Source organism: Drosophila mojavensis, unplaced genomic scaffold (genome assembly GCF_018153725.1).
Source record: "Drosophila mojavensis isolate 15081-1352.22 unplaced genomic scaffold, ASM1815372v1 contig_231, whole genome shotgun sequence".
Taxonomy (NCBI): domain Eukaryota; kingdom Metazoa; phylum Arthropoda; class Insecta; order Diptera; family Drosophilidae; genus Drosophila; species Drosophila mojavensis.
The window spans coordinates 7705522-7717632 of record NW_025318772.1 but is presented as its reverse complement, the minus strand read 5'-3'; the positions used below and the strand labels follow the sequence as shown (position 1 = coordinate 7717632).

The window sequence follows — 12111 nt, the reverse complement described above, 5'->3', positions numbered from 1 at the left end:
AAAATGTATGCAGATTTTAAATTAAGGCCCCCTTATCAACGAGGAAAAATACATCATAACCGGTCGCCCGATAGCCAATTTGGCCTGGCTCTCAGACTCAGTTGATGGGGTTTCGTTTCAGTTCAGTTTTGCAGCGAGTGGCACTTCCTTAATTGGAGCGGGCAGCGCAACAAGTGCAGCGCTAATTTATTATGTTATTTAATAAATATAATTAAGGAACAATGCGAAAACAAAGCGAACAAAAACAAGCAGCAGCATCGTCCACTCTGCACTCATTTGCTGCCAGCATAAAAATTACTTAATAATTTCCATCAAAACTAATTAATTTCAATATTATGCAGCCAAGCATAAGACGCCCAAGGCAAACGGCGACGGCAACGGCAACGGCAACGACAACGGCAACGACAACGGCTCCAGTGTGTTAAGCGTAGTGTCCTGCACTTAACCCTTTTGCGCCGACTTTGTACTGTGAAATTTGTTATTGCAACATAAAATGCATATTATGGGCAGCTGAACAGGCAGCAGGGGCCAAAGGCCTCCTGCCACTTTTATATACATCATTATGCATGTAGTTATGCGCTATGTCGTAAAGATATGGCCAGGCTATCTGTCTCTTTCCCCATCTCGTCGTCTGTCTCTCGCGCACTCAATCACTTTGTAAGTTTTCGGGAGTAACTTAAATCAATTGCTGCACATAGCGGCAAAATCGTCAACGCTTGAAGCCGTAGCTGATGCTGAGACTCGAGTTTCTCTCTCTCTCTCTCTCTCTCCCTCTCCCTCTCACCTCTCTCTATGTATCTCTGTCTCTCGCGTGCGCTTTATATGTCCGTCTGCGCCGTCTGTGGGCCGTTCGCTACGCTTGAGTAATTTCATTTTTGGCGGCTTTGTCCTTACTGGCAAATGACTTAAAGTTTGAACGTGGCTTCCAGGCCATCTCTTATGGCATTTATGCTACTTATGCAGCGTTTGTGGCTGCTGCTGCTGCGGCTGCTGCTGTTGTTGCTGCTGCAAAAATGACCGTAATTAATCAATTTGAGCAAAGTGGCAGCAGCGGGAGCTGGAGTGGGGCGTGCGGTCAGCGGCAACGGCAACGGCAACGGCAATGTCCGTGTAATAACAATGAAAACAGCGTGTGTTGCATGGGACACTGCCGGACCCGAGCTCGCATATTCAAGCCCATGTGCTCATATAGTCATATACTCGTATTGCTATACTCATGTATATCTGCACACCATAAATTATGTTCGCACAGGGTTAAGCGCATTATTTAAGCATTCATCACGAGCCGCGGCCCAGCCGCAGACATCGTCTGGGGGCCCTTGCAGTCTCTCCTGCAGCTCCCATCTCTCTCGTCCCTCATCTCGCATCTCTCATCTCTGTTGCCGTGTAATAATTTTTGAAATTTATGTAAACAGTGTTGATTATGGATGAGTTATGTAGCATGTTCTACCCTTTGTTGCCGTTGCCATTTTCGCGCTGCGAGCGCAGTTAATTTTAAGCTTGTTTTACAGGAACTCGCCTGCACTTACCCGTAAGTCTCAGTCGCCGCCTCAGTCGCCGGCTCAGCTGCAGCCTCAGCCTGAGCTTGAGTCATCGTCCAATTGATGTCTTTATTAGGCTGCTGCCTGCCGCATGCACGGCTGCTAAATATCAAGCGGACCACATATTTTCTCGCTTTTGAGCTTGGAACAATAAAATGCCAGCTAGTGAACGAAACGAACTCTGGCTATGAGTGTGCTGACAGCTAGCAGCTTTAAGGCGTGTTTGGGGCCACTTAGCCGAGCCATGGGAAGCCAAAAGTCGCTCACGGACTGCTGCATCTAAAGCTCATGATATACATAAATACTTCAAATAGTCGAATTTGTATGTGCCACATTAAAAATGACACGAACAATTATTTACCATGCCCACACACACACACACTCACACGTGTGCATGGAGTTTTTCGGGGAAATATGAATTGCTACGATCAAAGCCAGAGGTAGAGGCCAAAACCATTTGGGTGGCGCTTTTGTCTTTGAAACGTGCCAGTGCTCGTGCCACATGCAGCGCGCGCTGCCTGTAACGTTTTGAGCCGCCAATAATATTTTAATTTCAGCCAGAGTCAGAGTCAGGCACGCTGGGCCACGTAGTCAGCCGGCAGATACGAGCACGTTTAGCTGGGACAATCACTCGATAGACCGCCACATGTCCCCTGCCCCCGCCACAACCATTGCCACTGCGACGCATGTCACCTGAGCCACAGCTTCTGCCACGTCTGGCCGGCTAATGGGCAGCGCTGTGCGCTTTTAAATATGCTCGCTAGCTGATAAGCACGACAAACATTTAACAAGTAATTAAACATACTCCCAAAGCTCAGACTCAGTCAGAGTCAGAGTCAGTCTCAGAGTCAGTTTCAGTTTCAGTTGCAGTCTGTTTGAGTCAAGCCTGGACTGGCGTGGCCCGCTGCCAAATGTGGGTTAAGGACACACAGCTCAGCTCAGCTCAGCTCAGCATGGCACGGCACAGCACTCAACGGTTGCCGCCCCTCGCCGATGGCAGGCCAGTGTTCATTTTGTTTTCATTTTCGAATATCCACTGTAATTGTTGTAATAGAGTTGCTGAAATCTGGCATTGCATGGCCGGGGCAGCACAGCGCACAGCCTGCACACAGATGTCTGACCCACACCCACATTTCATTAGCCCCAGTCGCTGGTCGCTGGGCGCTGTGATAAATGTGATAATAAATATTCAAGCTGTTTGTGAGTGTTATAATTTAGTGTTGATTAGTTTGCGCAAATAAGAGTTATTGATTCAATTTCAATTAAAAGGATATGAATGTTTTGCGTTAGCGCCATTCCAGGTCACATCAATTCGCGCGCCCACAAATGAAACAGACTTCGGACACAAACACGTTGTGGTTACCCACATTAAAATTGGAAATCGGGGCATGTTAAAAAGGCAGGCAGAAGAAGGCGGACCCAGGAAGTATATATAATTTTGACACTGACTACAAGCTGAGTCAATTTAGAATCCTTCAAAGCTTGCCTCAGCTTTGAGTATATCAATCAAAATGAAATTTACCCTGATTATGTGACAATGAAAAAAGCCGAATCAAGTCCTTAGCCATGTCTATCCGTCCGTCCATCATGTCCATCTTTCTGTTTGTTTGTCCGACATTATTTCTATATTAGAGTTATCGCTGCTCGTTATCGAGGACCTCTGAACTATTTGATTCATTTATTTTATTTTATTTATATTTTATTAGCAATCTTTTTCAATTTAAGTAATTAGCAAATTTTTAGGTATTAATCATAGCCAGCTAGATGGGTTTAGTTTCAACGAGCTCAATCCATTTGCATTTTATAACTCTCGACTTAACAAGTTCGGGGCGTGTAATATTTTTAAGCACTGTCGGTTGTTACTAGTTTTTATTTTCTTGCAATATATAAATTTAATTTTGAATTAAGACTATTATCTGCTTATATACTTACTTACTTACCCTGCACAATTAAAAGATATATAGTTTAGTTCAGAGTATCTCCTAGTCGAGCACCGACCAACTAGAGCTTTCATACTTGTTTCTTTGGCTAAGTGCTGAGTAAATTTTTGGCACCTTTGCTTTGATAATTCGCAGTGCGATTATTAATGATACCTGATGAGTGGGCTGGGCCGAGTCGCATAGCGCAATCGCAATTGCCGACTGCCGACTGCCGACTGCCGATTCCCAAGTGAAACCCGTCGAAGTGGTTTAATGGCAATTATGTGTCATTTATATGAATCGCTGAACGTGTAATTTGTGTACACTAAAAGCTCAGGCATTTATTAACTTATTTTTGTAAGCAGTAAGTAATCAAAGAAAAGTACTCGTAAGTTTCACGTGTCGATAGAACAGCCTCTCTGCAAGGGCAGCGACAGCTGCCAGCGCAGGCGACGCGGCCGCTGCGGATGGCCGCACCAGGAACTGTAGCCGGAGCTGTTGGAGAGCGTGGAGGTCGTTGAGGGATTGGGTGAGCTGCGCATCTGAGCAGAGGCTAAGGAGTGAGATGGAGAGAGATTATTTTACAAAATCTCCAGATACTGCCATGGGTCAACTTACTTGGGGACGGGGGAACACGAAGCAGGCTGGTTGACAAACGAGGAGCAACAACTACAACTACTATAAACTATGCATATATATATATGTAGATAGCAACAAATAGGAAAACAAAGTTTGAACGGCACAAATGCTTATGAGGCCTGATCGGAATGATTGTTGGACAACTGACGCATGGTGAAGGTCGTCTCTGCAGTGACAATGGACAGAAAGCATTAGAGAGTTGTGAGAATAATCATCGTTATGAAATCAAACCTGGTGTACGGAAGCCTTCCTGTATCTTGTAGATCTCGTTCAGCTCGCGGGCGCTGCAGAGGGGTGTGTCCACCTGGGTGGTCTCGTTGAAGCGCGCATAGTCGATTTCATAAGCCTGCAAGTCCTTGTTGTACAGGACGACGGGATCGAAGCGGTGGCCCCACAGGATCTCCGTATTGATGTAGCTCGATCGCGCCTGCGTCGACTGCCCCGTCGACTCGACGGTGCCCTCCAGTATGACGACGATTTCGAACTTGTCCTGCAGCATATCGGTGGCATTCATGTTGTAGAGCGGCGAGTTCTCGTCGATGCGATGCTCGATGACCATGGGCCAGATGAAGAACAAGTCGGAGCCCGAGTCGTCCGTGCCTATCTGCAGCTCTGTGAAGTGCTGCGTCATCACCTCGCCCTCCTTGGTGGTGCGTGTCCTTATGAGCTGGGCCCGCACGCCGGCGCCAATAATGTGCGACTTCCGCATGTCACCCACGCGGAACATCAGCGAGAGGCAGCCGTCGCGCTGGCAGATCACCGCGTGCTTGGAGAACAGCAGCGTCTGGGCACGCTGCTTGGCGCGTGTCATCTTGGCGAAGACAATGCCGGCCATGAACGCCGATGACATCACGCCATATATGGACTGGAAGCACATCATGAATATGGCCTCGGGGCACTCGGGTGACGTGGTGCGCACGCCGTAGCCGATCGTGTGCTGCGTCTCGATCGAGAACAGAAAGCAGGAGGTGAAGCCGTCAATGGCCGAGACACAAGGCGCCCAGCCGGACTCCTCTAAAGTATACTCATCAGCTCATCTGCTTGGCTCAGCTGTGACATAGACTTACCCTGGTTGTGCGGCAGGTGCAGTTCCTCAAGATCACCGTGCGTATACATAATGAGCCACCAGATCAGTGCAAAGAACAGCCAAGACAGTATGAAACTCATTGCGAAGGCCAGCAGTGTCCAGCGCCATTGCCAGTCCACCATCGTGGTGTACATGTCCTGGAGGAAGCGCACCCGCCTGCGCTGCAGATGCTTCTGCACCACATTGCAGTCGCCGTTCTTGAAGACGGCGCGACGGCGCACGCGTCGCATGCTGCCAGGCCGAAAGTTGCGAGACCTACAAAGCGATTGATGACTTTAGATGGACGTGCAGGAAAATTTAAATAACCGCCCGAAAATATGTTACAGTCTTTGCACTAGCAGAAATTGCCAAAAAAAAATAAAAATAAAAATAAATACATAAAAGAAGAAATTAAGCTTACCTTTCACACCCTAAACAGAATTAATCTGAATCTAAAAGCTGTCCAAGAACAAATAAATAAACATGCAAGCAGAGACACTTCCCTACATGTTCACTAAGACGCTTGCAGTGGCAAGGCTTTGCTAAAATTAATAATAGCAAATAGGAGAAACTCGCTCTAAAGTCCTATCTAAATAAATGTGTTTGGCTTTAAGCTAATTAAATAAGATATGAATTGATGTACATATTCTGCACATGACTGTAAATAGGACTACTGCAATTATTAAGTAATTACTAGATTTATATGTTAAATAATACTTAAGTAAAAATATATGCTAAAGACTTCCTTAAAAAAATAAATAAATAATAATAATGCTAGCTTGAGTCACTTAATTCACTTAATTCACTTTGCTCATTTTAAATTTTAAATTTTTGATATATGTGTAATGTAAGTTCTTCGCATAATTCAGGGTATTTCCTATTCAAGAAGACCCGACTACAGCGCTCTTGTCTGTTTAATTATTAATTCTGGAAATTTCTTAAGCAATAAGTCAACAAATGGTATCCCGAGAATGTGTATTTATAAATTCTCTCGAAGATTCAAAAATATGTTGTACCCCTTAACTTCTAAATTACATGTTATAAAATGTATAGTCTGGCAAAGAGTTAATTTCTTTGTTAAAGTAATAAAGTCTCAGTAGTTTTTTCTTTTTTCAACTTTTTTCATTATTTCAACTTTGTTATCTGCGCCACAAATGGACAGCTATATTTGGGATTAGATCTATTTCGAGGCCATTTGCATTTCAATGGCACTTAGTCGGTCTGCAATTGAATTGCCTGGCGAGACCTGCACCAGTTGCCCCAGCAGCTCAGTAGCTCAGCAGCTCAGCAGCTCGGCAGCTCGGCAGCTCGGCTAATTGTCTAAATTGAGTGCGCACACTTGAGCAGCAAAGTATTTGCCAGCTTTTGGATATGGAAATGAAGTGCATCTAATTAACGGCGCACTTAATTTGCCAATGTCAGACGTAACGAACTAAACTGGTTCCAGCCGAGGCGAGATGTCTTCTGGTAGCTAAAGTATATGCACATTAATGTTTAATTAATTCCAATTGTCGCTGCATGAATCGCAGCTGAGATAAAATTGCATAAAAAATGTCAATGCAAGATTTGGGCTTAGCTCCCACATGACCCAGGCGCACTGGCAATTAACTTAGCTCTGAACCCCATTGGCACTTGGAGCTTGAGCTATTAATTGACACTGAGCTGGTTCCATAAATAACCGCTAATCGAATTTCTGCCACAACTCTCGAACACAAAAATGTGCGAGATGAGCGAAGGCAATCAAATGATTCACTTTGCTTTGAAGAGATGCCGCACTTACTTAATTGTTAATTACTTTTACTGTGTATGTGTGTGTGTGTGTGTGTGTGGACGCCAACGCAGCCAAAAGTATCTGAATCCACACTCCAGCCAGATCCGTCCTCCGTCGGGAGGGGCAGGCGTCTGCGGAAATGATTTCATAATCGCTCACGTGTGGGAAAATTGTGAGCACAATTGATTGATAAATCGTGATGTGATAGTGATGGGCCAATAACTTAAATCGGATCGTTTAACGGCTGAGAAACGATTCCATTGAATTTCTTTTGAAAATCTGTTCAAGTCATGGGGCGTTTCACGTTTGACAGGTGTATAATGCCGCATTATACACAGTGGGACAAAATTTGAATGGGCTGGCTAATGAGCCGATTTCTATGGCACAGATAGGAAAACATTCGAGCGACTTCTCGTTTAGATAATGCGCGCAGCTTGTGTAAAAATGCAACTAGCCGACTGCGACTGCGTGGGCGTCCGTATAAATTACAACCGCAAACGACAAACAGCAAACGGCGTACGGAGCACTTAAAATCAAATAACCATCGCACTGCTAATCAGTAAAATAAATCGTAATTTTAGACTTTTGTATCTGTCACACACACACACACACACACACACACACACGAGAGAGCTGCTGATTGAGCGCAAGCAAGTTCAAGTTGAATGTCACTCGTTATGCAAGCAACATATTTATATATTTTTGTATGTATGCGTATGTATGGAAATACCCCTTGGCCAGCGAGTGGCTGGATCCTTTGAGCGCCTCGTAGTAGACGCCAGCCTGCGAGGGCGTGTGGGAGATGCCCCTGATATACTGGCGCTTCCACTCCTTCATATGCGCAAACGTTTCTTCCTCCCTGTCGCCGTCCACGGCCTCCGCATCGCCAGCGTCCTGTAGGACCTGCACATCGGTCAGCGGTACCTGCATACTGACCCGTTCGCGCACAAAACTTGACTGAATCGGAGGCTGGCACCACTGATCTCAGGCCAACCAGGGCATCAGCAATGTTTGGCTTACAGTGTTTGCCATAGAAATTAGAGCAGTACTAACTAATAAATGTCTATTGACGGCAGCACTTAGGCAGTTCACAAGAGCTGAGTGTAAACATAGGCCTAATGGCTGGTGCCGCGCCCTCTCCGTACCACCTTCCCCCGCTCAACTCTCAGCCGACTTACCTGCAGCTGGGCTGTCGCTGAAAGGCTTTGCCATTGGTGGAGGAGAGGCCATAAAAGCTGGCCGGACGATTGGGCACGATCGTTATGGGATACGACTGCGGATTGCTGATCACACTGTCCAGCGAATCGGGGTCCTCCTCGATGGTCGTTGGCCGATTGAGTGGCTTGGCGGACTTCTCATTGGACCTGGCCGTCGCCGTGGTCGTTGCTGTTGCAGCCGGCGTCGTATTCGCTGCCGAGTGAGTTGTAAAATTAAAACGCATCTGTGAAAGGCAGTTGATGGCAGTTTAAAGTACTTGTAAATCACAATATTTTGCCAGCTATTCTGTTGTGCTAAGTGCGCAAACAGAAAACTGGTGAGCAGGCCGCAGCGAAGTGCGACAAATATTTCACACATAACTAGATTTGCGAACGTAACCAGAGATGAGCAGGTTAACGAGAGCAACCAGTTTGTTATCAATTGCATATGTATATATATACTGATATCTCGTCGAATAAATTATCGAAATATATATACAGTCATAAGTTCTTCACTTTTATATCACTTGGTTTACTTTAGGATGATGTAAACTGCAAAGCTTAATCAGATAAACGGTAAAATTGTTTATAATTTCAAAGCACAGAATATTTAAATTGGATATAAATATATTTGTATTCTGAATAGCACTTTATAGCACTTGTGTTAAAAATACATCAAATATCTGTTGGGCAAACACACACACCTTTAAGCGATTTTTGGCTCTTAGGAGATTCAAGCTTTTTTAGCACCTCTTTAATCAATTGACACCTTTAAGACTAGCATATCGAATTTTCTTGCTGCTTGTTTTCTTTTCTTCTTCTTTTTCGTTATGCAAACAAGCTTTAGCACATCTTTAGCAATTCAGTCTATTTTTTATGTACGGCCAGCGCACGCCGCTAAAATTGAGCTTTGTTTTTGCACGCGCGCCGAACCAGAAATGAACAGATAGACAGGGCAGGCCGGGCAGCTGCAGACAGAGCAAAACACAGACAAGCCACAGAAACTATACACGGATAGCGATGACAACGCCACAGAAGCTACTCCGTAAGTCCAACCAACGGATTAAATGACGGCTCGAGCAACGTGGACAGCGACTGCTATTGCGACTGCGACGGCAAGAAAAATATATCAAACTAAACAAAAGTTGTGAACAAAAGGCGGCGCGCTGTAAATGAGCTCAGTTACGCACACACACACATACACTCATTCGCAGTGACAGTTCCCACTCAGACTGCAGATTGATGCTCTCACACATACAAATGCCGAAACAGATACGCAGACAGCCAGCTGAAATTGTCGCGTTGATACGTGGATACGAGAAAAGTTCAATTGAAATGATTTTTAAATTGAAAACGAGGCGGAAGATAAGCGCGATAAGTGCTACTTATCTGTATTTGATGTTGCAATCCAGAGAAGAAGTGGAAAAAGTCGTCACTTTTAGCGGGCGTGACCTTGCTACCCAATGCTACGTCGCAAGGTCAGCGTATACGTAATATTTGCGATGCACTTTCTCCCCGTGGGCATGAAAGTAGTCACCTTTGATATATTTGTGTATCTGGATGTCTGATAACAGCAGGCAGAGCAATTGGGGACAATTTATCAAAAGCCAAGGCGTATACTTAATATTTGAATATTTACGCGTCGCTGATTGCGCAAGGCTCAATGAGCGCCTCACCAAAGTCACGCATCATAAAATTTATTACATTTGCTTCCCAATTATTTTGAGGCGTGCGGTTAATAATTTAAAGTGAGTAAAAGAATAAAATGTTTGTGACAGCTTCAGAGCTTAGAGCGACCCGCTCCGCCTATTCATCAGGAATGGATGATGGCACACCTCGATGGCCGACAGTCGATGCTGCGGAAATTTTACCAGAAGCGACTTGACAAGCTGTTGAGCTGGCAGGCTGACCTTCATCTTCAGCTCGGGCGGTATGTGGTAGTTATTCCTTCGAATGAACTCCTGCACAACGAGGGGATCGCACTCGCAGTGCGCGAAAGGCAGCCGACTGAAGAGCATATAGTAGAGCGTGACGCCCAGCGACCACAGGTCCACAGAGAAGTCGTAGCCCGTGCAGTTGATCAGCTCGGGCGCCATGTAGTGAGGCGTGCCGCAGCACTGGTAGATCTCCCGGCCCGTGTAGTAGGTGGCCAGTCCAAAGTCGCTTATCTTGACCGCCACCACAGCGGGTTCCATGGCGGCCGAGTAGTCGAGCTGCACCAGCAGATTGTCGAGCTTCAAGTCACGATGGATGATCTGGCACGCGTGGATGTATGCCAGGCCCTTGCTCACGTCATTCATGGCCTTCTGGACCAGCGATTCGGGAAAGACTTGCTTTTTCTGCAGCAGCTCATAGAGGTCACAGTCCAGGCGCTCAATGACAATGTAAATGTACTTGAACTGCTCCACCGTGTATATCAGGTCAATGATGTTCGGGTGATCCTGCAGCTTGCGCAAGATTTCAATCTCAAAGTAGGTGTCATTGGTGCGCGAGCACATGTGCTCCTTGTCTACCATTTTGATGATGTAGTCCTTGTCCTTGCGGGCTCGGCCCGTGCCCTCAAATATCACCGTCGACTTGTTTATCCAGATGGGCTTAGTCACGTTCAGGTATAGGAGTATGGCTTGTGGCAGCTCGCAGCTCTTGTAGTCAATGACGCCATCGTCGTCTGACAGAGGCGAGTCCTCTTCGTCGTCTTCTTCAATTTTCTCACGCATTCGGATGAGGGAGCCCAGAATCCGCATGTAGTGCTGATTGACATTGTAGCCCACGTCCATGAAAGGCTCGTACTGGCAGCAGCAGGCCACAATGTCGCCCTCGCAGAAGTCGTCTACGGACAGCAGCTCGGTGCCATTGATGCGAAAAATGCGAGTTATGGCCGACTTGAGGTAGACGTGAGGGCGGAACGCCACCGTGACTGCCTCCAGCAGCGCCTGGAACTCCTGGTAGCGCTTCTTGGACACGGGCAAGCACACGCCGCCAAAATGTTGATTCATGTTGCGCAGGAAGCAGACACGCAGCGCCTTGGCCGGCAGGCGGCGAGCCAGCGGGCAGGCGCTGATGTCGGAGAGTGGGCGCGGAAGCACCGGGAAGGGCGGCATGCAGGTCAGCTCATTTATGCTCTCTATGGATGTGGAGCGTGCCATTGTGAGTGCGATAGCAAATAAATGAATATTTTTGGTGTTGTTAGTCAAGGCAGGTATGTGACGAATCTGTTCATGTATTGTGAGTAATTCTAGTGTTACTGATCTCAAATTTCAGTCTACTGAAACTGTATCCAGTGCCTGTCTGTATCTATGCGGCAGCTCACGTTCAATATTCTTCCGTACTTCGGCTGGGGCTTAGGGCTTGCGGCAGGCTAATGCTAACGGCAGCCACGTAAATTATGTCACTCAAAATTGTGAGCCGCCGACACTGATGAAGAGCACCCGAGCAGCTGTGATAATTGAATAATCAGCTTAGTTACGCCGCATGACAGTGAGCGAGCAACCGCAAGTTATGCACAGGCACAGCCAGAATCAGAGGCAGAGATAGAGGCAGAGGCCGTGCGCCCCAGCTTCTATGTACCCCACACCTCCACAATCCGTCGATGCTGGGTCATGCGTTGCAGCTGCGTCGTTTCATATCTGTGTATGTGTGTGTACTCGCCAAGTGCAAATTTGTAAGCAATCATTGGGCACTTTGTTGTCGTGACACGTTGAATAGGTAAGTGTTAATTGGTTTTTAATGCATTGAAAAGCGCCGATTTGCGTCAATCATGAAGCGGACTATTTAATTTTTCTTTTCGGTCTTCTTATGCAAGTTAAGTATTTTTAAAAACAGAATCAAATGCATAGTTCTTCTATTTGGATCATATATTCAATACAAAAAGTTAATATTTCTAATTTTTTTTTTTAGCACAAACCAATATTAAAACTAATTTTACTTTGAGCACATGACATACTAGTTTACATACATATTTTTTTCAATGAAAACTGCC

At 45.9% G+C, this 12111-nt stretch overlaps 2 protein-coding genes across 3 annotated transcripts; both read right to left on the bottom strand.

Moving 5' to 3' along the window:
* Positions 1 to 3726: 3726 nt before the first annotated feature.
* On the bottom strand, positions 3727 to 9246 carry LOC6575277 (G protein-activated inward rectifier potassium channel 3). 2 transcript variants are annotated; one of them, XM_002001254.4, is made up of 6 exons: positions 8837 to 9246; positions 8115 to 8377; positions 5167 to 5441; positions 4331 to 5113; positions 4079 to 4265; positions 3727 to 4013 (listed from the first exon to the last, which is right to left on the bottom strand). In XM_002001254.4, the coding sequence occupies exons 2-5, from the start codon at positions 8375 to 8377 to the stop codon at positions 4210 to 4212; spliced, it is 1377 nt and encodes a 458-aa protein (XP_002001290.2). In that variant the 5' UTR covers positions 8837 to 9246; the 3' UTR covers positions 3727 to 4013; positions 4079 to 4209. The 2 variants fall into 2 exon arrangements, with proteins under 2 accessions (XP_002001290.2, XP_015023394.1); XM_015167908.3 differs by lacking the exons at positions 8115 to 8377; positions 8837 to 9246 and adding an exon at positions 7667 to 7905.
* Positions 9247 to 9747: 501 nt separating this feature from the next.
* Positions 9748 to 12043, bottom strand: LOC6575276 (serine/threonine-protein kinase GD17699). Its single transcript, XM_002001253.4, has one exon. It carries the CDS (start codon positions 11276 to 11278, stop codon positions 9920 to 9922), a length of 1359 nt encoding a protein of 452 aa, XP_002001289.1. The 5' UTR covers positions 11279 to 12043; the 3' UTR covers positions 9748 to 9919.
* Between the last annotated feature and the right edge of the window lie 68 nt (positions 12044 to 12111).

Coding starts and splice junctions, on each gene's coding strand:
- LOC6575277 (XM_002001254.4), bottom strand. CDS start 8,377: ATGCGTTTTAATTTTACAACTCACTCGGCAGCGAATACGACGCCGGCT. Junction 5,442..8,114: donor CAGCGACAGCCCAGCTGCAG/GTAAGTCGGCTG, acceptor ATCGCTTTGTAG/GTCTCGCAACTTTCGGCCTG. Junction 5,114..5,166: donor GCACCTGCCGCACAACCAGG/GTAAGTCTATGT, acceptor AGTATACTTTAG/AGGAGTCCGGCTGGGCGCCT.
- LOC6575276 (XM_002001253.4), bottom strand. CDS start 11,278: ATGGCACGCTCCACATCCATAGAGAGCATAAATGAGCTGACCTGCATG.